The following is a 24,322-nucleotide window of genomic DNA, read 5'->3' on the forward strand; positions in this document are numbered from 1 at the left end:
TAAAATGTACTTTTGTTTATTGAAAGAAAGACTGAGGTAAATGTATTTTGTGGCAGAGGGCATCAGGGAAACTCTACAGTCGGCATGCTTCCTCTATTGATCCTGAGGCATCTTCTCCCAAAAAGAAAAGAACTTCGAACCACCAGCCGCAGCTTGGAAAGCAGTTCTGCAGTGCAGATGTTTCAACTGCTACAATCAAATCAACTCTCTTAGAGGGAAAGGAATTCTGTGTCATGTCTGACTACAATGGCATGACGGTGCAACACATTGAAACACAAATTTATGAAAATGGAGGAAAATTTGTCAAAAATCCTGGTAAGCTTTTTACAACTCATATAGGCTGCTGTAACATTAAAATAGTGCATCAACTTATAAACCTCTAATGTGTATTGATGTGACATCGTCACTGGACTTACATTCAGGAGCAGCATGTACACTTGGTATTAGTATGTTTCCTTCTAAAAGTCCTGTGTCTTATATTGATATTCATGTCATGCTCTACACATTATTTAATCTTATGTTGTGCTTAAACCATTTTAACCCTTATCTGTGAAGATGATCCATGACTGAAACTGGTCGATATTTGGGTTTAAAATAAAAGCAGCTGACGGTCAGACATGCATTTCATACATTACATTACAGCTGTTGATAGTCACCTTCCAAAAATGTTAATTTTGCCTCAGAAAATGTCAAACTTTAAAATCTTCCAACATGTATACACGTTATTGTTATAACTGCATGTTTTCAACACTGCTTACTTGTGCACCTTCCAAAAATGTTAATTTTGCCTCAGAAAATGTCAAACTTTAAAATCTTCCAACATGTATACACATCATTGTTATAACTGCATGTTTTCAACACTGCTTACTTGTGAAAGAAATGATTTCTATAGTCAGTGGTGAATCCCATGTCCTTTAAAACATTCTGTGTGACTGAACTCAGCCGGGATAAGTTAATCTTCTACTTTTATTAGTTAAAACTTCTGGGTTGAGGGGCCTTGGTCGATCTGTAAAACTACTTCTTTATGATGTTTCATTGCCAACTGGGACATCATCTTCCAAGGTGAGTCAACAACTGGTTGCCAGGCCTTGGAGGCCTTTTTTATACAGAGCACATAGAGGGCACCACCATATGTCACACGGGGCCGACTGTGAGTCTATCTCCGACTGACGTCGTCATTCTCGATTGAAGGTAATCGATTGTTACATCGTTGTTGCAAAGTCGACTGTCATATCTTATCTAACTTTAAGCCTCCCTCTTTTCTATTAAAATGCACTCATGTATAGAGAAGCTATAGAGATTCAGAAACACCACAATAATTGTAATAGGAAAGAGGAAGGCTTCAAGTTAGATAAGGTATGGCGGTTGACTTTGCACCAACGATGTGACAATCGATTACCTTCAGTCGAGAATAGTGATGTTAGTCACAGATAGACTTACAGTCAGCCCCACATGACATATGGTGGTGCCCTATGTGTGCTCTATATAAGTGGGACCTCCATGGCCTGGCAGCCAGTTGCCAACTCACCTCAGAAGATGTTGCCTGCAAGTGGCAACAAAACGTTGGGAAGAAGAAGTTTTACATATCAACCACGGCCTCTCAGCCCCAAAGTTTTAACTAATGAAGATGCTGGCCATGAAAGCCTACATGTTTTGGCTTTTAATATTAGTTTATCATGCCCTAATCTAATTCCCTCAGCATCACTTGATTTAATTTGCCTACATTTCATTCCCCATGTTTTACTTTTGCTGATGTTCATGTTATAATCTTTTTCAATACATCTGATCTTCCAAGATATTTGTCATCTCTCACAGAATGACATGTCATCTGCAAACCTCAAAGCTTTTATTTCTTCTCCTTGATCTTTAATACCCTTTCCAAATTACTCATTGGCGTCCTTCACATCTTGTTCAGTGTACAAACTGAATAACTTCGGGATAGACTATAACTCTGTCACACACACTTCTCAAACTACTGGCCCCGTTTCATGTCCTTTGATTCTCATAACTGCAGTCTGGTTCCTGTACGAGTCATATATAACCTCCTTCTCCTTGTACTTTATCCCTGCCACCTTCAATATCTGAAAGAGTGTACCACAACCAACATTGTCACAAAGCTTTCTCTAAACATCAAATTTCCTATAAATGTAGGTTTGCCTTACTTCAACCTAATTTTGACTTTAGGAAATTATAGCTTTCTTGAAGAAGCTGGTTAATCCTTTCAGCACCAAATATTACTGAGTGACAAGAGGTGTAGGCCAATGTTGATTTTTGGGGGTGATCAGTGGTACCAGCACTGGACTGATGGCCCAGGAAATCTGCTTTTGGACTAGGCTGGTGGAGTAATTACTTCAGTGAAGGCTTAGACAAGAAAAGTGTTATACTGCTTTAAAGGGTGTGCATCTGAACCATTATGTTTGCCTCGACTTCAAAGGCTATATGAGAGGGAATGGAAAGGATGTCAACTATTAGAATATAAGTACTGTTGTTTGCTAGTAGGTTTAATGTGAACAGAAGTGTGTAGCTGATCCTCGATGAAGATGTGGTCAAGATCAAGGAAAGTGGCATGGGATTCAAAACAGGACCTTGTGAACTTTAATTGGAAGAATGTCGGTAGAGATTCCAAAAATTTTAAGAAGTCAGCTTCACTGTGAATCTATATGGCAGAAATGTCATGAATGTATTTAAACCAAACCAGTGGCTGAAGGTTTATGGATTCCAGGAAAGCCTCTCCAAGTGCCCCTTGAAAAGGTAGGGATATGAAGGAGCCATTCTGGTTCCCACGGTCATGCCCCTGATCTGTTTGTATGTCAGTCCTTCAAAGGTAGAGTTGTTTTTTGTAAGCAAGTTGATTAATGTGAGCTGAAGGGACATCATAGGTTTGGAATTAGGTGTGCACTGATTGAGGTAATGTTCTCCAGCAGACAGACTATGAGCATGGGGGATGTTGGTATGGAGGAAGGTGGCATCAATGGTGACAAGCAAGTTGTGTTATGAGAGTGGGATGGGCACAGATTTCAGACAATCTAAGAAATGTTTGTTGTCTTTAATATCGAGGTTGCAGGTGTTGATCAACTAATGCAGATATACTTTCAGTGGGTGCTTTCAAGCGAACATCTGTGGGACAGCCGGGCTGACTGGCTTTGTTGAACTTAGAAAGAAGGTAAAAATTGGGAGTGCATGCTTTGGGTGGAGTACAAATTTGTATGGATTGAGATGGTAGTACTTGTGAGGGGCCTGAGGTTTTAAGGAGGGGTTTTTATGTCAGTTTGTATCATAGGGATTAGATCTTGATGTTACATGCTATATGTAAAGGTGTCAGACATCTGGCATAGACCATCACTTACATACTTTTATAGATAAATATAGTCTGGGAGCCATCGTACAGTGTGTGGCACCAGGTACACTGTATCACTACTATAATCATTTCCTTTTTTGTTCCACTTGCAAACTGAGTGAGGAAAAAGTCGAGTGCCTATATGTCTCCTTATGAGCTCTAATTTCTCATATCTTATCATTATAGTCATTATGCAAAATGTATTTTGGCATCATTCTGCAGTCAATTTCAAATGCTGGTTCTCTAAATTTCTCAGTAGTGTTCATTGAAAATAATGTCACCTTCCATCCAGGGAATCCTATTTGAGTTCCTGAAGCATTTCCATAATACTTGCTCGTTGTTCGAACCTCCGGGTAATAAATCTAGCAGCCCATCTCTAAATTGCTTCAATGCCTTCCTTTAATCCGACCTGGTGCACATCCTGCACACTCAAGCAGTACTCAGGAACAGGTCGCACTAGTGTTCTAATTACAGTCCCTTTACAGATAAACCACAATTCTCTCATGCTCTTCCATTCGCTTTGCAACATTACTCTCAAATACTTAAACAACATGACAGTGTCAAGCAGGATACTACTAATGTTATATCCATACATTATAGGTTTGATTTTCCTACTCATCAACATTAACTTACATGTATCTACGTTTAGAGCTAGCTGTCATTAATCACACCACTAGAAATTCTGTCTAAGTCATCTTCTATACTCCCACAGTCACTCAACTTTGACACCTTTCCACACACCACAGTACCATCAGCAAACAACTGCAGATTGCCACCCACCCTGTCTGCAAGGTCATATATGTCTATAGAAAGTAATAGTTGTCCTATCACATTTCCTGGGACATCCCTGATGATAACCTTGTCCGTGAGGAGCATTCACCGTTGAGAATAACATACTGGGTTCTATTACTTAAGAAGTCTTCAAGCCACTCACATACCTGTAAACCTATCGATATGCTCATACGTTCATTAACAGTCTGCAGTGGGGCACTGTGTCAAGTAGTTTTCGGAAGTCGAAATATATAGAATCTGCATTCGTAGTTCGCAGTATATCATTGTAAAATGTGCAAGCTGAGTTTCATGTGATCAGTGCTTTCTAAAACAATGCTGATTTGTGGACAGAAGTTTTCCGGTCTCAAGGAAATTTATTGTATTCAAATTGAGATTATGTTAAAAAATTCTGCAGTAAACCAATGTTGAGGATAATGGTATGGAATTTTGTGGCTCTGTTCTTTTACCCTTCTTATATACAGGTGTAATCTGTGCTTTTTTCCACTCATTTTGGACTTTTCACCAGGTGAGAGATCTTCAATAAATGCAAGCTAAGTAAGAGGCCAGTGCCATAGTACACTCTTAGTAAATCTAAATTGGCATTCTATCCAGACCTGGTGACTTATTTGTTTTCAGTTGTTTCATTACACCAGGGATGCTTATTACTATATTGTCCATATAGTAGTCTATCTGATGGTCAGATGTTGGTATGTTTGTATAATTCTATTGGAGAAACTGTTTCTTAAATATGACATTTAAAACCTAGGCTTTGATTGCTCTCTTCAGCTCCCACATTAGATTGGTCAATGAGTGTCTGGATGGAAGCCTTAGACTCACAAAGTGATTTTTATATAGGATCAGAATTTTCTCAGATTCTTAGCCAGATCTTTTGCTAAGTTATGTTGCAGGTATTTGTTGTACGCTTCAGGCACAGATACACAAATCCCTACTAAGCTTTGCCTGTTGTCATTTGTGTATTCTCTTTTGAACTGAAACAGCCATTGCTTCCTCGGAATTTTCTGAATTGCATTGTTAAACCATGGTGGGTCTTGTCCATCTTTAACCCATTTATCAGGCACATAATTCTCCAAACCACAATTGAGAATCTATTTAAACTTTGCCCATAATTCCTCTATGTCCATCATATTGGAACTAAGTGATGTCAGTTAATCAGGTGCTAACAGTTCTTATCTGCTCTTTCTAACAGAAACAATCTCCTAGCCTTCTTGACTGAACTTGTATAACTATAGTCACTATTATATCATATTCACCAATCCCTCTAACTGTACTGATGCCATTGACAAGGTCCAGCCTGTTTGTAGCTACGAGGTCTAAGATATTTCCATTGTGTGTGGGTTGTCGAACTACTTGCTCAGTATGCATTTTTGGAAAATGTGTTCAAAAGTACTTCACAAGACTGACTGACTGTACCCCTTGCACTGAATCCATAGACATCTCTGTCTACACTCAGTAGGTTAATTTTGTGTCCAACTAGTGTTATGTTATCTGGGTATTTACACATTACTGACCATAGATTTTCTTTGAATGACTCTATAGCTGTTAGAGCAGAATGGGTGGCCAATGAAAACATCCAACAATTAACTTGATTTCTCTTAGATGTGCTATACAGCACCAGATAACTTCACTATCAAACTCAATTTCAACCTCAATAGAGACAATATTTTTATCAGCTGCAGTGAACAATGAGGGTGATGATGGAGTTGTGAGTTTTCAGTTTTTGGGATCTATATCAATGTACCCCATTTACATGACCCATCTGCTTTTGGACCTTATGTCAACCAGTACCCACCTGATTCCATACCTATGACATCCTGCCTTCTCTCCTTAATCAAATTTATGTTTATTAACAACTACTTTACCTTTGAGGTGCAGACATACAAACAGATCAAGGGCATGGCCATGGAACCAGGATGGCTTGTTCCTATGCCAATCTTTTCATGGGTAGCTTGGAGAGGGCTTTGCTGGATTCCATAAGCCTTCGGCCCCTGGTTTGGTTGAGATACATCGATGACATCTGTGCTATATCGACTCATGGTGACGGTTAACTGTTAAAATTTCTGGAGTCTTAACAGATTCCCTGAATTAAAGTTCATCTGGTCCTATTCTGGATCCCATGCCACTTTCCGTGGCCTTTACCTCATCCTCACTGAGGGTCAAGCTACACACTTCTGTTCAAATGTCCATGTCAAATGTTCTCTCCCATACAGCCTTGGCTTTCAAGACAAATGTGTTTGCTTAGATGCAGACTGTTAATAGCAGTATGCCATCATTCTCACTTTAGACTACACTGGACATAATCATCCCACCAGTTTAGTCCAAAAGCAGAAATCTTGTACCATTACATGCGATACGATCCTGGTACAACTGAACCACATCCCACCCTCAAAGGGGGGAACCATAGGACTACATCTTGTGTCACTCAGTTCTGTTGTGACCTTGAATGTATTAATCAGCTACTGTGACAAGTCTATGATTTCCTAAAATCATACAATGAAATAAGACCCATTCTTCTGACATTTTGCCCACTGCACCTAGACTATCATGTTGTTGCATCGTCTGCTCCCCCACACCTCAAATGGTCAGACCTTATGGTCCTTCTGCATCTATAGCTGGCAAAACATACCCTATCAAAGGGAGAGCCACCTATGGAATGATACATATTATGTACAAGCTGTTATGTAAACACTGTTCCGCTTCTACATTGATATGACTGCTACCAAGTCATCAGTTAGGATGAATGGACATAGACAGACGGTGTATAATAGCAACACACAATATGCAGTTGCAGAGCAAGCCCTATAACATGACAGTCACAATCTCAGTGTCTGTTTCACCGCACGGGCCCTCTGGATTCTTCGCCCTGACACCAGTTTCTCAGAGCTCCACAACTGGGAATTGGCATTACAACATGTCCTTGGTTCCCACTATGCAGCTGGCCTTAGTTTATCTTAATTTCTTTTCTCTCAACATTTCTTCTCAGTGACTATTCATTTCTTCCCTCCCTTTTAGTTTTTTATACCTTTTATTTTCTGACCCCTCTGTTTTCCTCTGCCCCCAAACTCCACCTGCCTGACATGTATATTGCACTCAGTTTTCCATGCTTGTTAACTCTTGTGCTTTTGTCAGTAATCTTTGTCTTTCTTAGTAATCTATCTCCCACCTTTAAGCTCTCCGTGTTTCAAATATCACCCAGTGCAATCCACAGCAATCAATATTTTCTTCTCATCCCAACCAGTAAGTTTCCCCTGACCCAGGGTTCTGGCCAACGTTTCCCTAACTCTCCACATTTCCTGAACTCACCAGTCCTCCTCCTTCATCCCCTCTTCCTTCCTCCTTCATCCCCTCTTCCTTCCCCTTCAGTCCTTCTGCAAGAAGGAGGAGACACTTCGTCTGAAAACTTGCACATTTCTTTAATTTTATGTGTATTTTCTGCTGTTGTTGCCTGATGAGTATATTTGTTGATCTGTGAGATCTTTGCATTTAGTGGGACAATATATGTTGGTACAATTGTGTTGTGGAGACTATTTGACTTCCTTTTTATTTATGAGACTGATCTTTGAGTAAAAATACTTTTTGTTTACAAAGGCATAAAAACAATCTTTCCTTCCTGGATTTGAAGTCAAGTCTTTGGGAGAACAGAATGGGTCACTGGTACTGAGATACAACAATCAATCTGTATAGTGACCAACAGATGCATTGTTATAAACAGCCCTGTCCCATTTCACACGCTACCTGCTAGTCTCCAAAACACCATAAGTACAGATCACAAGAGCATCATTGCACATTTTCCCAGAGTCTTTTGACTGGCTTGATGTGGTCTACCACGACAATACTTAGTCTGTATTGTGAAAATTTAGAAATATTATTTTTGTTAGTTTTACAGTGTATTCAGTAGTTATTTATTTTTGCAGGTCCTTCTACATTTTGTGTGCTAGCTGCCGAAAAAAACACTCGAGTACAAAGTCATTCCAATTCAAAGCAGTACAATGTTATACACACAGAATGGCTTTTAAATAGTGTAGCAAGTCACAAGCTACTTCCATGGACTCCTCAAAATATTATTAGTGTGACTCCAGAAACTGAAAGAGAAATAATGTTGCAATATGATGTATTTGGTGACAGTTATACTGAAATATCCACTAAAGAAAACTTGAAAGAACTGTTATCAAAACTGGAATCTAAGGTCAGTTTGACATTTTGAGGATTAGTTTTTTGCTTCTTCTATTTCTTTTTTCTTTTTTTATTGTTGATGAATGAATGAGTCATATCATGTATAGAACATTTGCACACATTATTATAATGATGTATAATGTCTCAGTTTCCAAATCATTAATGTATGATATGGGTTCATTATGAACATCTTAGGATTAAGCATTAGGAAGTCTTTTCTGAAGCTGTTTGTCTGGAATGTAGCCTTGTACGGAAGTGAAATGTGGACAAGAAGAGAATAGAAAATTTTGAAAAAGAAATAGTGATACGGAAGAATGCTGAAAATTAAGTGGTTTGATTTGATAATTAATGAAGAGGTACTGAATCAAATTTGGGAAAGCAAAATTTATTGTACAACTTGGCTAAAAAAGGTATCAGCTGATAGGACACATCCTGAGGCATCAAGAGATCATGAAGTTTGTAATGGAGGGAAATGTGAGTGGTAAACATTGTAGAGGGATACTGAAGCTGCACTACAATAAGCAGTTTGAAATATAAGTAGGCTGCTGTAGTTATGTAGAGATGAACAGACCTGTGCAGTATGGACTAGAGCAGGATGAGCTGCATCAAACCAGTCTCCTGGCTGATAACAACAATATCAGTGACGATTAACAGATAAATTTACTGAACAGTAGAAATCATTAGTGATATTGCACATTGTTATTATTATTATTATTATTATTATTATTATGTTGGTATTATTCTGGTGTATTTGTTACCTGCATTCATAAGTATAATGCTGCTGAAATGTTATGGAGGCTTTTGGTTTCATTTGGTGCAATATCTGTTATGACCTACATAGTGTGTAAATAAGAGAGAGTCTAACATTATTACAACATTGGAAGTAATCTTCTGGAATCTGTTATTACCAGAGCCATAACTGGGATCAACAGATTGCTAGAGGAATCTGCACTGTGTGCTGTACTGGGGAAATTTTGTGATAGTTAACACATGAGAATATGATTTTAGAGCAATTTTCCTATTAAGTCCTATAAGGCAGCATATAAGGTTTGTTATTTAATTGCATAAAGTTTTACTATCAGTGAAATTTAAATTACTAATACAAAAATATCGAAAATTTAACCTAAAAAAAATATTGTCTTTGTTGACTTAAAAATCATTAACCAAAAAAATCACTATAGATTTTGGCTGATGATGATGTTTTTCAGCAACCTATCAAAAATAAGTACAACATTTATAGGACAAATTTAATTTGTGGCGAGAGAGAGGTCAATTTATCAGAATAGAGCAGAGTCCATGCTACATTATGACAGGGATGTGGCGTATCACCACCCTTGTTTATTGTTTATATGCATAAAGTTGTCCAAGAGTGGAGGTAAATGCCATATAGCTTCATTAAAATCAGCAGAATCATAAAACTAGATGCTTTACCTTCTGCCAATGATTTAGATCTTACGTCATCTTCAGAGAATAACCTGCAGCATTCTGTACACAGTTAACAGAGTACACCTGAAGAATATAGGAAGGACATTAACACAAAAAAGGCCTTCTGTGGAAGATACCCAATACAAAGTGAGATCTATTTGAAAAAGAAAACTGTGGAAAGAGTGAACACATTCACATGTTGTGGCTATGAACAATTCTTTCTGGAAGAAATAGACTTGATGAAAAAATCACCAGCTATACAAAAACAGTGGGAGTCATTAATATGATAATGAAACCTTCCCTTGCCAAGGGGCACACTGAAATACACTATTATAAGTTCAGAACAAGACCTGTGCTGTGCTACGGCAGCGAAGCCTGGTTAGAGTAGTGCTTTGAGAATTTTGGCATAAATTTTAGAACTGCTCGGCTTTCCCCCATCTCAAACACACAATATTTTAGATGTGAGTGGTGGGGGAAAGGAACCCTATCTACTGCACATCACCTGTCTGTGTATGGAGGTCCAAAGTTTGTTGTACGAAGACAGTACACATGGTGGTCGAATGGCACTGACAATTACTTGTTGGTTGGTCCATGGAAGTCGTAATAAAAGCACACGGCAGCACCAAGGAACTTCTGTGTTATGCTGTGCTGTTGTGTAACTGTGACTATTGTTAGTGGCGAAAGAACTGTTGAGTGGAAAAAGATTTTTAGTAACTTTTAACCTGAACTTGCTAGGGGCAAGACATGTGTACGATTCCTGTATAATAGAGTCGTGGTTATCAAGCCAACTCTGTTGTAAATGTAACTTAATTGTTTCTAATGTGAGATGACATGGGTGACTTACAAGAAGTCAATTGTTTATGTGAGAAGCGTGTATTTTGTTCTGTGTGGAAGTTCAAATATACTGATAGTTGTTGAAAAGTATTCTTCGAGTACCTCATTATTTCACAAAGAGAGAGAGAGAGAGTCTTAAAGGTTCCTGTGACTAGCATCTTTCTTCAGAGAAGGAGTTTGTAGAGATTGTAGAAGCCTTCTATTCAGAGAAAAAGATCGGCTGCACATTCTCAAATACATCAACTCATGTAAGAGAAGTGGGGAGTTTGCACATACACTTCACATACTCATAGTCATCAAAAACATTAGAACTTGGTGACCGTGACAGGACCAAAGAAAAAACAGAATTTTAAGATGAAAATGAGAGAAAAAGCTATCAAGTGTTACCATAGCAACCGAGCATAACAAGGCAAAAGAACCAATTCACGGATTTGTATTCTGCCTAAATATCAGATGGAGAGAATTTGTAAACGTAAATAAGTGAGAAAACCTCAACAAGAAAAACCGGAGAGAAGATATTGGCATATTAGACTAAGAAGAGATATGCCTAGAGTGATATGACTAAGAAGATCTGATGTGGGGAGTGCACAGTTAGAGCACATTGTGGGTATGGAGACACAGAAACCAGCATCTTACGCCACCAGCACCAGTAGCTGTTCACCGGTGTTCACCTACAGCTACATCCGTTCACCAATACCTAGTGGAAACCAACAACCAAGGCCACTGGCACCAGTTGTTGTTCAGTGTTCCTGAATACATGTCTGCTCAACTACACAGCCCAAATTCTATGCTGTGGGAGCGTAAAGCAGAACTTTATTGTATTAATACAATGTGGTATAAACCATTGAATGAAAATTTAGTGTAGCTATTATATTTAAAGTTAATTTTTAAATGCTCACAAGGGCTAAAGCTTGTAAAATTATGGATCAGGAACAGCAAGTTGGAGAAACTTCAGAACCAGGCATGGCTATGAAAATTAGTAAAGAAGGGCCATACTGGTCTGAGTTAGTAAATCTAATCAAGCTCAAAATGCTACTTTAAGAAAGGAACTAAGTGCAACTTTAATAAGTTAAAAAATAGATACTGAGAGTCTTATGTTAGACTCATTAATGCTCAATTAAACAAAGCTTTAAATGCTCAGAGTCTGCAGTTAAATTCTAAACTAGATGCACAGAGTGCAACTTTAAATAGAGAACTAGACTCGGTGAAGTCCCAACTGAATGACCAAACAACAAATTTAGGATTGTTAAATGTTAAAGTCAACTCAGAGAGCAAAGAATTCGGTAATGTATGCAAAGACATGGATCATTTAAAGACTGAATTTGACACCTTGAATCATAAAGTAGAGAATTTGAAAATAGACTTAAAGAAGGAATTAACCAATTAATTGGAAAGTCATGTAAATCAACTGTTAACTGACTTTAGTCAGAAACAGAATGATCAATTACAAGATTTAGCAAAAAAGTTAGAATTTGATGTTGAGGAAAAATGTAATACTGTAGAATCATAAATCAATGAAAAGTTAGGATCATTTGAAAATATATTCAATGTTAAGTTTGATGCTGTAAAACACAGATTGCATACTTTGAAAAGCAATAGAAGTAATTAACCGATAATCCAATGACAAATTACAGGTGTAAGTAAGTGAGTGGATAATGCAGAAAGAAGCTTCCAATAGAAGATAGCAAACTCTGCTATAGTAAATATAAGTAGTTTGGAGAAACAATTTGAAGGGTTATAGATTGAAAAGTCACCATGAGAATTACATCTGGAAACGTGTCACCTATTGTTTCTTCTGGACTTTCAGATACCCAAAAAGTTATAGATGACTTGTGGAAAGAATTCAATCTTATCTAGGACAAAGCAAAAAAATGGACAACTTCATCTAATGTTGCATTAACCAGTGAAGTAGTTATTGATTTGCAATGGGGAGCAAATTCAAGGTTATTGAGACAATTTCCTAAATTCAAGCCCGATGGAGATGTGCACCCAACACATTTCTTAAAAAGGTTTAACCAAGCTCTGCTAAAAGATTGGGAAGACTCTAAAAAGATCGAATTTGCTGTGGATTACCTTCTAGGAGAAGCCTCCAAATTGGGAACCATAAATATTGAGAACTTTTCCTCTTGATTTTCGAAAAAAGTTTATAGAGAAGTGCCCAGGAAAAAATAATATCAGATTTGTGGGACCCGAAATACTGCAGTAATATTTGGGGTGCCATGAGAAAGTATTTTTATTGGCGTCTAAGATGGGCAAAGTACTTAGATAAGCTGATGGAGGAAGAAGGATTAGTGCAGATTATCACTAGACGATTACCCATATATGCGAGGAAAGGTATCATATGTAGTGGAAGACGGTAGAAGAGTTGTTGTCTTTTGTAGATGCACTTGGTGCATTGAATAAGGACTGCAATGGAAACTTGCACCAATGTGAAAATCCGAACTACAAAAGGAATAATTTCAAAAAGCATGAAGACAACCTAGCTTGAGTACACCAGTGCAATAGAGAACATGGTAACGGCAATTACCAGAAGAAGCATCCACCTTCGAATTTAAGTCCTGTAACTGTGCAGGAATTTGTACCAAGTAATAATAAAGCACGGAGTGGTAATGTAGTATCTCAGTTCACTAACTAGCCTGTGATTACTAATAATGAGGAAAACATGTTGCAGTCTGGATCCAGGGTCAGGGCCCAGGTCATAGAGATCACTAGGAGGCCTGGTTAATGATAAGCATGTTAATTTCAAGCACAGAATACCTACAAAAGAATGGTTACTGCTAGAAGAACCAATCCCAGTTACCAACAATGTGCAAACTATAATAGTACGGACTGTGGAATCTCCTGAAGTTAACGTATTTATAGACTCAGGGAGTAAAGTATCACTCATATCTAGTGCATTCTTTAATTTATTACAGACTAAATGGCACTTACCACTATTGCCAGTAACTGGAGTTTACATAGTTGGTATAACTGGAACAGAAAGTAAAGTAGTGAAACACGAAACCCAAGTGAACTGCAGTGTTGGAAATCTCTTATTTTGTCAAACACTTGTAATAGTAGAAAATGTTGATAAGGTTGTATTATTTGGTTGAGATTGGTTATTAGAATTTAAAGTCATCTTAAATTTTGAGGAAAATCCTCTTTGCTTTGGTAAAAGGAACTGTTTTGGGTATCGTTTGTGACAGACAGCTACATTGGTAAACAAACAACGGAATGTTAGTGTCCGTGATTAACAGCTACAGCACAAGTGTCAGCAGAGATCGATAATGTAGGTCCAGGAACACAATGAACTGTCATACAAGACAAAGTTAACGAGTCACTAATGTTAACCGAACAACAAACGCGAGATTTATGTAAAATTTTAATGGAGTATGAAGTAGTGTTCTACGATTGTCCCAGTAACATCAGTGACTATATTTGTAAATTCAAAAACAAAGATGACACTCCATTCTCTTGTAAGCCGTATCCAATACCAATAAGTTGGAAAGAAACAGTGAGGGAGGAAATCAACAAAATGGTTGATGAAAATATAATAGAACATAGCTCCAGTGTCATGAATAACCCTTTGGTAGTGGTGAAAAAAGCTACAGGTGGGGTACAATTAGTGTTAGAAACGTTGACATTGAATAAGCATAAGAGACAGACTGATTAACATGGATGAATTGTTATCCAAATTAGAGAAAGCAAGGCTTTTTAGCACGATGACCTGACTGTGGGATATTGGCAAATTAGGTTACATCCAGAATCAATAAAGTATACAGCATTTATTTGATGGTAAATCATATCATTTCCATGTATTGCCATTCGGACATAATATTTCTGTATCCATATTTATATGTGCATTGGATGAAGCATTATGGAGAAATTTATTGAAGGATTTAATAATATATGTAGATGATATCCTAATAATATCAACTACTTGGGAAGAACATTGTCTGACCTTATGCAGATCTCTGAAAAGATTTAAAGAGAAAGGTATTACAGTGAAACTGTCTAAATCATACTTTGCACACCAAGAGCTTAAGTTTTTAGGTCATATTGTAGTAGTGCAGGGAACTAAACTGGACCCTGAATGCATTAAAGCTATTAAAGTGTGTCCACACCCAAGAAATATAAGACAGTTGAAGGGTTTTATAGGAATGGCTAGATACTATCGATAGTATATATGAGGACACAAACAAAATGATCCGAAAATTTTACATTCATTAAGGAAGGGAGTACCATGGATTTGAATCAAGAAGCAAATGATGCGTTTGAAAAGGTCAAAAGTGCACTTGTTGAATCACCCATATTACATCATCTGGTTATTGGCGAACCATTTAAAATTTCAACAGACGCATCTGATTACAGTATTGCTGCAGAACTTTTCCAAGGAGAGTGGGGTCTAAATAGCGTAGAACACCGAACCATAGCTTGTGCTAGCCATAGTCTAAATAAGCATGAACTAAATTACATAGCTACTGAAAAAGAACTATTGGTGATTGTATGGAGTAACCAAAAATTTCAGACACTAGAATGGAAGTAATGGAAGACGCACTTGTGTGGTACGTTCATACAGGATATGGACACTTTGGAATCAAAAAGTGTATAGCCCATATGAATAAGTTTTATTATATTAAGAAGCTAGGGCATGAACCATGGACCTTGCTGTTGGTGGGGAGGCTTGCGTGCCTCGGCGATACAGATGGCCGTACCGTAGATGCAACCACAATGGAGGGGTATCTATTGAGAGGCTAGACAAATGTGTGGTTCCTGAAGAGGGGCAGTAGCCTTTTCAGTAGTTGCAGGGGCAACAGTCTGGATGATTGACTGATCTGGCCTTGTAACCCTAACCAAAACAGCCTTGCTGTATAGTCCCCCATTCGGTTCTCTGGGCAGGGACTACTCAAGAGGACGTCGTTATCAGGAGAAAGAAAACTGGCGTTCTATGGATCGGAGCATGGAATGTCAGATCCCTTAATTGGCCAGGTAGGTTAGAAAATTTAAAGAAGGAGATGGATATATAAAAGTTAGATATAGTGGGAATTAGTGAAGTTTGGTGGCAGGAGGAACAAGACTATTGGTCAGGTGAATACAGGGTTATAAATACAAAATCAAATTGGGGTAATGCAGGAGTAGGTCTAATAATGAATAAAAAAAATAGGAGTGCAGGTAAACTACTACAAACAGCATAGTGAACGCATTATTGTGGCCAAGATAGACACGAAGCCCATGCCTGCTACAGTAGTACAAGTTTATATGCCAACTATCTCTGCAGATGATGAATAAATTGATTAAATGTATGATGAGATATAAGAAATTATTCAGGTAGTGAAAGAAAATGAAAATTTAATGGTCATGGGTGACTGGAATTCGGGAGTAGGAAAAGGGAGAGAAGGAAACATAGTAGGTGAATATGGATTGGGGGTAAGAAATGAAAGAGGAAGCTGTCTGGTAGAATTTTGCACAGAACATAACTTAATCATAGCTAACACTTGGTTCAAGAATCATAAAAGAAGGTTGTATACATGGAACAATCTTGGAGATACTAGAAGGTATCAGATAGATTATATAATGGTAAGACAGAGATTTAGGAACCAGGTTCTAATTTGTAAGACATTTCCAGGTGCAGATGTGGACTCTGACCACAATCTATTGGTTATGAACTGTAGATTAAAACTAAAGAAACTGCAAAAAAGTGGGCATTGAAGGAGATGGGACCTGGATAAACTGATTAAACCAGAGGTTGTACAGAGTTTCAGGAAGAGCATAAGGGAATAATTGACAAGAATTGGGGAAAGAAATACAGTAGAAGAAGAATGGGCAGCTTTGAGGGATGAAGTAGTGAAGGTAGCAGCAGAGGATCAACTAGGTAAAAAGACAAGAGCTAGTAGAAATCCTTGGGTGACAGAAGAAATATTGAATTTAATTGATGAAAGGAGAAAATATAAAAATGCAGTAAATGAAGCAGGCAAAAAGGAATACAAACACCTCAAAAATGAGATTGACAGGAAGTGCAAAATGGCTAAGCAGGCATGTCTAGAGGACAAATGTAAGGATGTAGAGGCTTATCTCACTAGGGATAAGATAGATACTGCCTACAGGAAAATTAAAGAGCCCTTTGGAGAAAAGAGAACCACTTGAATGAATGTCAAGAGCTATGATGTAAATCCAGTAATAAGCAAATAAGGTGAAGCAGAAAGGTGGAAGAAGTATATAGAGGGTCTGTACAAGGGCGATGTACTTGAGGACAATATTATGGAAATGGAAGAGAATCTAGATGAAGATGAAATGGGAGATACGATACGGTGTGAAGAGTTGACAGATCACTGAAAGGCCTGAGTCAAAAGAAGGCCCCAGGAGTTGACAACATTCCATTAGAACTACTGAAGGCATGGGAGAGCCAGTCCTGACAAAACTCTACCATCTGGTGAGTAAGATGGATGAGACAGGCGAAATACCCTCAGACTTCCCAAAGAAAGCAGGTGTTGACAGATGTGAAAATTACCGAACTATCAGTTTAATAAGTCACAGCTGCAAAATACTAATACAAATTCTTCGTAGAAGAATGAAAAACTGGTAGAAGCCGACCTCGGGGAAGATCAGTTTGGATTCCATAGAAATATTGGAACACATGAGGCAATACTGACCTTACGACTTATCTTAGAAGAAAGATTAAGGAAAGGCAAACTTACATTTCTGGAATTTGTAGACATAGAGAAAGCTTTTGACAATGCTGACTGGAATACTCTCTTTCAAATTCTAAAGGTGGCAGGGGTAAAATACAGGGAGCAAAAGGCTATTTACAATTTGTACAGAAACCAGATGGCAGTTATAAGAGTCGAGGGACATGAAAGGGAAGCAGTGGTTGGTAAGGGAGTGAGACAGGGTTGTAGCCTCTTCCTGATGTTATTCAATCTGTATATCAAGCAAGCAGTAAAGGAAACAAAAGAAAAATTCAGAGTCGGTATTAAAATTCATGGAATAGAAATAAAAAGTTTGAGGTTTGCTGATGACATCGTAATTCTGTCAGAGACAGCAAAGGACTTGGAAGAGCAGATGAACAGAATGGATAGTGTCTTGAAAGGAGGATATAATATGAACATCAACAAAAGCAAAACGAGGATAATGGAATGTAGTCGAATTAAGTCGGGTGATGCTGAGGGAATTAGATTAGGAAATGAGACACTTAAAGTAGTAAAGGAGTTTTGCTATTTTGGGAGCAAAATAACTGATGATGGTGGAAGTAGAGAAGATAGAAAATGTAGACTGGCAATGGCAAGGGAAGCGTTTCTGAAGAAGATAAATTTGTTAATGTCGAATATAGATTTAAGTGTCAGGAAGTCATTTCTCAAAGTATTTGTATGGAGTGTAGCCATGTATTGTAGTGAAACATGGACAATAATTAGTTTGGACAAGAAGAGAATAGAAGCTTTTGAACTGTGGTGCTACAGAAGAATGCTGAAGGTTAGATGGTTAGATCACATAACTAATGAGGAGGTATTGAATAGAATTGGGAAGAAGAGGAGTTTGTGGCACAGCTTGACAAGAAGAAGGGACCGGTTGGTAGGACATGTTCTGAGGCATCAAGGGATCACAAATTTAGCATTGGAGGGCAGCTTGGAAAGCAAAAATCATAGAGGGAGACCAAGAGATGAATACACGAAGCAGATTCAGAAGGATGTAGGTTGCAGTAAGTACTGGGAGATGATGAAGCTTCCACAGGATAGGGTAACATGGAGAGCTGCATCGAACCAGTCTCAGGACTGAAGACAACAACAACAACAGGGCATAAAATAGCTTCTTTTATAAGAACTTGTGAAATTTGCCAGAAAGTGAAAGAGAATGATACTCATGTGAAGTACAAAATGTATCTGATTATTCGTAAGTTGTTGACAATCTCACAGCAGCTGCTTTTTTTGGACCAGTTCCAAAAGGAAAGGGAGGAGTGTCATACATTTTGGCCATCATAGAGTCTTGGTCAAAGTATGTTAAACTATATCCAATCAAAGGAGCCAATACGCAAACAGTTATACACTGTTTACAACAATACTTTCTGGAAGTACGTAAACCAAAACGGTTTCTTACGGATAGTGGCCCACAATTCATGTGTAACAAATTTTAAGAATTTCTAGCATGGGAAGCCATTCGTAAAGTTTTAATATCTGACTATAACTTGTCCTCGAATCCATGTGAACTAGTAATGAAGGGAATTGGAAAGCTATGCCATACCTACTGCCATTAGAAACATACTTTGTGGGCAATGAAAATCAAAGACTTTGAACTTACTTTAAATGAGTTACCACATTTATTGACTAGTCTGACACCATTAAAAGTAATAGGCAAAGCCTTGGTAGGAGAACCTCTGATTAAATGTTTTAATTGGCCTGAACAATCTATTGTCAATTACGAACTGAATCAGGAAATTGTTTCGAAGAACTTAGTTGAAAAGGCACAACAAAGATTAAGTAAACATAATGAAAAAGCTGTGGAACCGCAATACCAAGTTGATGACCTAGTCCTCATAAAACAGCATCTTCAAAGCTCGACACTAAAGAAAGAGACTCACAAATTTTTACAAAAATATGAAGGACCTTACTGATTACAAATGGTAATCCATTCCAAGACATTATTTTTAGGGGATCATACAACTGGACAGAACAGGGAAAGTATAATATAAAGGACGTAAAGTTATTTATCCCCCAGGGACGTTAATATTCTGAGTTAACGGGTGAAGTGACGACTGTCGGATCCCGAGTTGTTTCCTGTGTTTCTTCCAAAATAGTTTTCCTGCACCAAATTCCTTTAAAATCTTAAACTATTCTGTCATGTATTCCTACAATCTTAAACTATCCTGTAACCTTATATCTTAATAAACTGGATATGATAGTCAAATTTAAAAAACAATCCTAGAGAATCACAGTATAGTGTCAAAAGTCACAAAATTTTGTAGGGATTATTTTGGAAAGTTTAAATTCTATGCACAACTAGCCTTATTACATTTTATGGAAGTTTACAAGTGTCAAAAGAACACTTTCATTTTGCCCAGAGTTCCTCCAAACTACACAAAAATACTACAATTATTACATACTTAGGAAAGGTAGTACAAAACAGAAAGTACAATACTCAGGTGTCATGAACATCTGAAGTTTATGATTGGAAATAAAGAAGGAGTCTCACGATTCCTAAATACTAGTCAAGGTTACTAAATCACGAACAAATGCTCATGTCTAAACACAGTAGAGTAAGAAAACAGTAAAAAGACTGTAAGCACACACCTATTTAAGAGAGTACATATAACTGTAGTTGAAAAAAAAAAAACAGTATATAAACATGCAGAAGAAAAGTATATGGTTATGAAATGTAAAATGTTATCATGCGTGATGTGCATAATGATTTTAAAAAATATCGCGTGTTAGATCTGGGAGAGAGGGGGAGGGGGGGGGGGGGGACGAATATGTAGTGCTTTGAGAATTTCAGCATAAATTCTATAGAACCACTCAGCCTTCCACCGTCTTGAACACGTGATATTTTAGTTGTGAGTGGGGGAAAGGAACCCTATCTACTGTGCGTCACCTGTCTGTGTGTGCAGGTGTGAAGTTTGTCGTACGAAGAAGGTACACACGGCGGTCGAATGGCACCTTCAAGTACTTGTCAGTCCATCCATGGAAATCAAAACCCAGCCATATTTAACATAATTTTAGTTTTGAAAGATGAGTAAGAGAGTTATTTTTCAAGCATTTTAAATGGTTCCAAAATGTATGTGAAAGGTTCAAATACTTAAAGGTTTAAATTTATACAACTTCTGTGCACTCTGTTTTGTACTGAAATTAGCCTGTCAATGAACTAAAAATGTGTTTCACTTCTTCAGTATCTTCCTTTGATGTAGAGCGATGCCTTCCTGTTGAACCAATAGGAACTGGAGCACAAACAATCTCCAAAACATTATGAACAGGAAGTTAGCACTGATGGCATTGTTGCTGTCCTTCAGCTGGAAACCTATATCCAGCAGCTGGTCCATGTGGTTGTATAAAGTTCACTACAATTTCATTTAACTCATAACTGGTGTCTATAATCTCAGCAATCCACCAGTCGCAGTCATACACACCGCAAACAACCCCCTTCACATGCCCAACCAAGGTGTCATATGTCAAGTGCTCCAGTAAGTTCTTGAAAGATGCCACACAAAGTTAACAATTTGCGCACTACACACATAAACAGACAACTCTTGGTGGGTGTGGAACTACCCATTTAGATCCTAGTGCATAAAAATTTGATCTTCCAATATGTGAAGTTATATTGTTGCTCATATAAATTGCAAAAGTTTATTTAATACTGCATGTCATGTACCTCTTCACTTTCACAACTTTTTGGCTTTCGACATTTACAGTTATAATGTCTTTTTTGTTGGAACTCTGGTGAACAGTCCCATTTATCTTCCAGATAAAATGACTGTACTATTTGAACTTGAGCTGCTTCTACAGGATGACCATAATACAGATCTGATCTTCCAAATACTCATATTACAGACCTCACATTTCTTGATTTGTCTACCATGTACTTTGATATTGATGGTTATTGTTGTTGTGGTCTTCAGTCCAGGGACTGGTTTGATGCAGCTCTCTGTGCTACTCTATCCTGTGCAAGCTTCTTCATCTCCCAATACCTACTGCAGCCTACATCCTTCTGAATCTGTTTAGTGTATTCATCTCATGGTCTCCCTCTACGATTTTTACCCTCCACACTGTCCTCCAATACTAAATTGGTGATCCCTTGATGCCTCAGAACATGTCCGACCAACTGATCCCTTCTTCTAGTCAAGAAGTGCCATAAATTTCTCTTCTCTCCAATTCTATTAAATAGCTCCTCATTAGTTATGTGATCTGCCCATCTAATCTTCAGCATTCTTCTGTAGCACCACATTTCAAAAGCTTCTATTCTCTTCTTGTCTAAACTATTTACCGTCCACATCTCACTTCCATACATGACTACTCTCCATACAAATACTTTCAGAAATAACTTCCAGACACTTAAATCTATACTCGATGTTAACAAATTTCTCTTCTTCAGAAATGCTTTCTTTGCCATTGCCAGTCTACATTTTATATTCTCTCTCATTCAACCATCATCAGTTATTTTGCTCCCCAAATAGCAAAACTCCTTTACTACTTTAATTGTCTCATTTCCTAATCTTATTCCCTCAGTATCACCCGACTTAATTTGACTACATTCCATTATCCTTGTTTTGCTTTTGTTGATGTTCATCTTATACCCTCCTTTCAAGACACTGTCCATTCCATTCAACTGCTTTTCCAAGTCCTTTGCTGTCTCTGACAGAATTACAATGTCATCGGCGAACCTCAAAGTTTTTATTTCTTCTCCCTGGATTTTAATACCTACTCCGAATTTTTCTTTTGTTTCCTTTACTGCTTGCTCAATATACAGATTGAATAACATCAGGGACAGGGTACAACCCTGTCTCACTCCCTTCGCAACCGCTGCTTCCCTTTCATGCCCCTCGACTCTTATAACTGCCATCTGGTTTCTGTACAAATTGTAAATAACTTTACGCTCCCTGTATTTGATGCCTACCACCTCCAGAATTTGAAAGAAAGTATTCCAGTCAGTATTGTCAAATCTCTAAGTCTGCACATGCTAGAAAAGTAGGTTTTCCTTTCCTTAATCTATCTTCCAGAATAAGGCGTAGGGTCAGTATTGCTTCGCATGTTCCAACATTTCCACAGAATCCAAACTAATCTTCCCCGAGGTTGGCTTCTACCAGTTATTCCATTCATCTGTAAAGAATTCATGTTAGTATTTTGCTGCCATGACTTATTAAATTGATAGTTCGGTAATTTTCACATCTGTCATCCCCTGCTTTCCTTGGGATTGGAATTATTATATTCTTCTTGAAGTCTGGGGATATTTCTCCTGTTTCATACATCTTGCTCACCAGATGGTAGAGTTTTGTCAGGGCTGGCTTCCCAAGGCTATCAGTAGTTCTAATGGAATGTTGTCTACTCCCGGGGCCTTGTTTGGACTCAGGTCTTTCTCTGTCAAACTCTTCACACAGTATCGTATCTCCCATTTCGTCTTCTTCTACATTCTCTTCCATTTCCATAATATTTTCCTCAAGTACATAGCCCTTGTACAGACCCTCTATATACTCCTTCCACCTATTTGCTTTCCCTTCTTTGCTTAGAACTGGGTTTCCATCTGAGCTGTTGATATTCATACAAGTGGCTCTCTTTTCTCCGAACGTCTCTTTAATTTTCCTGTAGGCAGTATCTATCTTACCCATAGTGAGATAAGCCTCTACATCCTTACATTTGTCCTCAAGCCATCCCTGCTTAGCCATTTTACACTTCCTGTCGACCTCTTTTTTGAGATATTTGTATTCCTTTTTGCCTGCTTCATTTACTGCATTTTTATATTTTCTCCTTTCATCAATTAAATTCAATATCTCTTCTGTTACCCAAGGATTTTTACTAGCCCTCTTCTTTTTACCTACTTGAGCCTCTCCTGTCTTCACTATGTCATCTCTCAAAGCTACCAATTCTTCTTCTTCTGTATTTCTTTCCCCCATTCTTGTCAATCATTCCCTAATGCACTCCCTGAAGCTCTCTACAATCTCTGGTTCTGTCAGTGTATACAGGTCCCATCTCCTTAAATTCCCACCTTTTTGCAGTTTCTTTAGTTTTAATCTACAGTTCATAACCAATATATTGTGGTCAGAGCCCACATCTGCACCTGGAAATGTCATACAATTTAAAACCTGGTTCCTAAATCTGTGTCTTAACAATATACAATATGTCTGAAACTTTTCAGTATATCCAAGCATCTTCCATGTATACAACTTTGCTTCATGATTCTTTAACCAGCTATAAGCTATGATTAAGTTATGCTCTGTGCAAAATTCTACCAGGCAACTTCCTCTTTCATTCCTTGCCCCCATTCCATATTCATGTACTACATTTCCTTCTCTTCCTTTTCCTACTATCGAATTCCTGTCACTCATTACTATTAAATTTTTGTCTCCCTTCACTATTTGAATAATATCTTTTACCTCATCATACATTTCATCAATCTCTTCATCATCTCCGGAGCTAGTTGGCATATAAACTTGTACTACTGTCGTAGTCATGGGCTTCGTGACTATCTTGGCCGCAATAATACATTCGCTATGCTGTTTGTAGTAGCTTACTCGCATTCCTTTTTATTATTATTATTATTATTATTATTAAACCTACTCCTGCATTACCATTATTTGATTTTGTATTTATAACCCTGTATCCACCTAACCAATAGTCTTGTTCCTCCTGCCACCGAACTTCACCAATTCCCACTATATCTAACTTTAACCTATCCATCTCCCTTTTTAAATTTTCTAACCTACCTGCCCAATTAAGGCATCTGACATTCCATGTACCAATCTGTAGAATGCTAGTTTTCTTTCTCCTGATGACGAAGTACTCCTGAATAGTCTCTTGCCTAGATCAGTTTTGCTGTAGTGTATTCATAAATAGCTTTAGTAATTCCTCTGTGCTTTCTTGATGCATAGAGTTTATGACTTAACATCACTGACCAGAATTTGTTAAGAGGACTAACACCTACCTCTGTAGTTGAATGATTCAGGGTATTTAATTTTTCGTCTATTGATGCAAAATCTACATCATCTGCACCATAGGAGGCTTCATCTTGTACAGATACTATCATTGTTGTTATTCTGTCAAAACATTTAGAACACAAAAAGTCGTCACTGGAAACATCTTCACTTTGGAACAG

At 37.8% G+C, this 24,322-nt stretch overlaps 2 protein-coding genes across 8 annotated transcripts in view; both read left to right on the forward strand.

Annotated features, from left to right (window-relative positions):
• Nucleotides 1–24,322, forward strand: part of LOC126284945 (DNA ligase 4-like) — a 616,842-nt gene that overhangs the window by 228,450 nt on the left and 364,070 nt on the right. The window lies entirely within an intron of this gene.
• LOC126284944 (DNA ligase 4-like) overlaps nt 1–24,322 on the forward strand; it is a 295,121-nt gene that overhangs the window by 228,434 nt on the left and 42,365 nt on the right. For all 6 annotated transcript variants that reach the window (XM_049984208.1, XM_049984209.1, XM_049984212.1 and 3 more), the window contains 2 exons: nt 57–315; nt 8,041–8,312. In XM_049984208.1, coding sequence (XP_049840165.1) covers nt 57–315; nt 8,041–8,312 — 531 coding nt within the window. The remainder of the gene's footprint in view (nt 1–56; nt 316–8,040; nt 8,313–24,322) is intronic.

Source organism: Schistocerca gregaria, chromosome 8 (assembly GCF_023897955.1).
Source record: "Schistocerca gregaria isolate iqSchGreg1 chromosome 8, iqSchGreg1.2, whole genome shotgun sequence".
Lineage (NCBI taxonomy): Eukaryota > Metazoa > Arthropoda > Insecta > Orthoptera > Acrididae > Schistocerca > Schistocerca gregaria.